This window comes from Plasmodium cynomolgi (genome assembly GCF_000321355.1).
Source record: "Plasmodium cynomolgi strain B DNA, scaffold: 1233, whole genome shotgun sequence".
NCBI classification, from domain to species: domain Eukaryota; phylum Apicomplexa; class Aconoidasida; order Haemosporida; family Plasmodiidae; genus Plasmodium; species Plasmodium cynomolgi.
The window spans coordinates 1-1,236 of NW_004193212.1; the positions used below are offsets into that span (position 1 = coordinate 1).

The 1,236-nt window shown below is 34.6% G+C and overlaps 1 protein-coding gene across 1 annotated transcript; it reads right to left on the reverse strand.

Annotated features, from left to right (window-relative positions):
• Positions 1 to 768: 768 nt before the first annotated feature.
• PCYB_007270 (CYIR protein) lies at positions 769 to 1,186 on the reverse strand (the record flags this gene model as incomplete). Its single annotated transcript, XM_004228148.1, has 2 exons — positions 769 to 809; positions 838 to 1,186. Coding segments are annotated over 2 exons (387 nt in total), but the record flags the coding sequence as incomplete, so codon positions are not given.
• Between the last annotated feature and the right edge of the window lie 50 nt (positions 1,187 to 1,236).

Sequence of the window (1,236 nt, forward strand, 5' to 3'; positions counted from 1 at the left end):
ACATCCCCCAATGTTTGAATTATATGATGATACTGTGAGAAGAGTGTACCCAGGGCTTCCTTGTGGCGGGGGACTCATAGATTTTCCAGTAACGGTTGCTTCAGCCAATGGACGTGTTAATCCTACTTGACCTGTTGAAGTTATTGAACCTCCTGCCCTTGCTGTATTTGTGGTTACTGTAACCGTCGAACCTTTTACACTTGATGCACTTGTTGTAACCACTGAACTTGCTGGAGCACTGCTACCCGATGTTCTTGATGAACTTGACGATGTTCGTGATGATCCTAAAGATGATGTTCGTTCTGAAGTTTGTGGTCTTCCTGGACTAAAAAATTCCACAAACCTAACAAAATTGATGGTTCTCCTTGACTTCCTGAACCTCTTGTACTTGTCGTAGTTCCTGTATTTGTTGCACTTGTTATGGATGGTCCACTTGTTGTTGTTACTTTACTTGTTGTGGTTGATGTAGTTGTAATTGTTGCTGGTTGTGTTGAAGTTACTGTTGTTGCTGTTATTACTGTATCTGATGAACTCGATGAACTTGCTACGACTGGTGAATCTGTTGGTCTTGTTATACCTTCTGAAATTTTTTGACCTCCTGGAGGTGTTTGAGCAGAATCAGCTTTATCACTTGCTGGGATATCACGTACTGTTTCAGGATTTGCTTTGTCTACACTTTTGCATTTTTCGAATTCATTTATGAGAGACGTTAGCTCATCCTTATCATTACAAGAAAAATAATCAGTACCATTCGATGAAAAAGCAGTTAAACTTCCACAATGTCTATCCATATATTCGTCATGTACTGACTTAAAACTCTTAAGATATATTAAATACTTATTGCAATCTTTTCCATTTTCATTACTAATTTTTTTAATTTCTTCAAGATTTTTAAAATAAATATACGAAAATATCCTATTTTTTAATTCATTCAAATTAACACCTTTTATTTTTTCAGGATTACATGTACTTTTTAATTTAAACATATTAATGATTTCCCATGTTTCAATAAGTTTTTTAAAAAAAGGTTCATCACCAATGCTTGCAGATTCACCAGTATAAATTACACCTATTTGCTCAAATAACCAATAACGTATATAATTGCAATAATTACTGCGTTTCGAAGAATTCTCTTGATTTAACTTACATAAATGACGTACTAGCTTAATGCAAAGTTGTTTGACTTCTGTAGGTTTGAAATTTAGTCTATAATCGATTCCATTACAAAACACATCG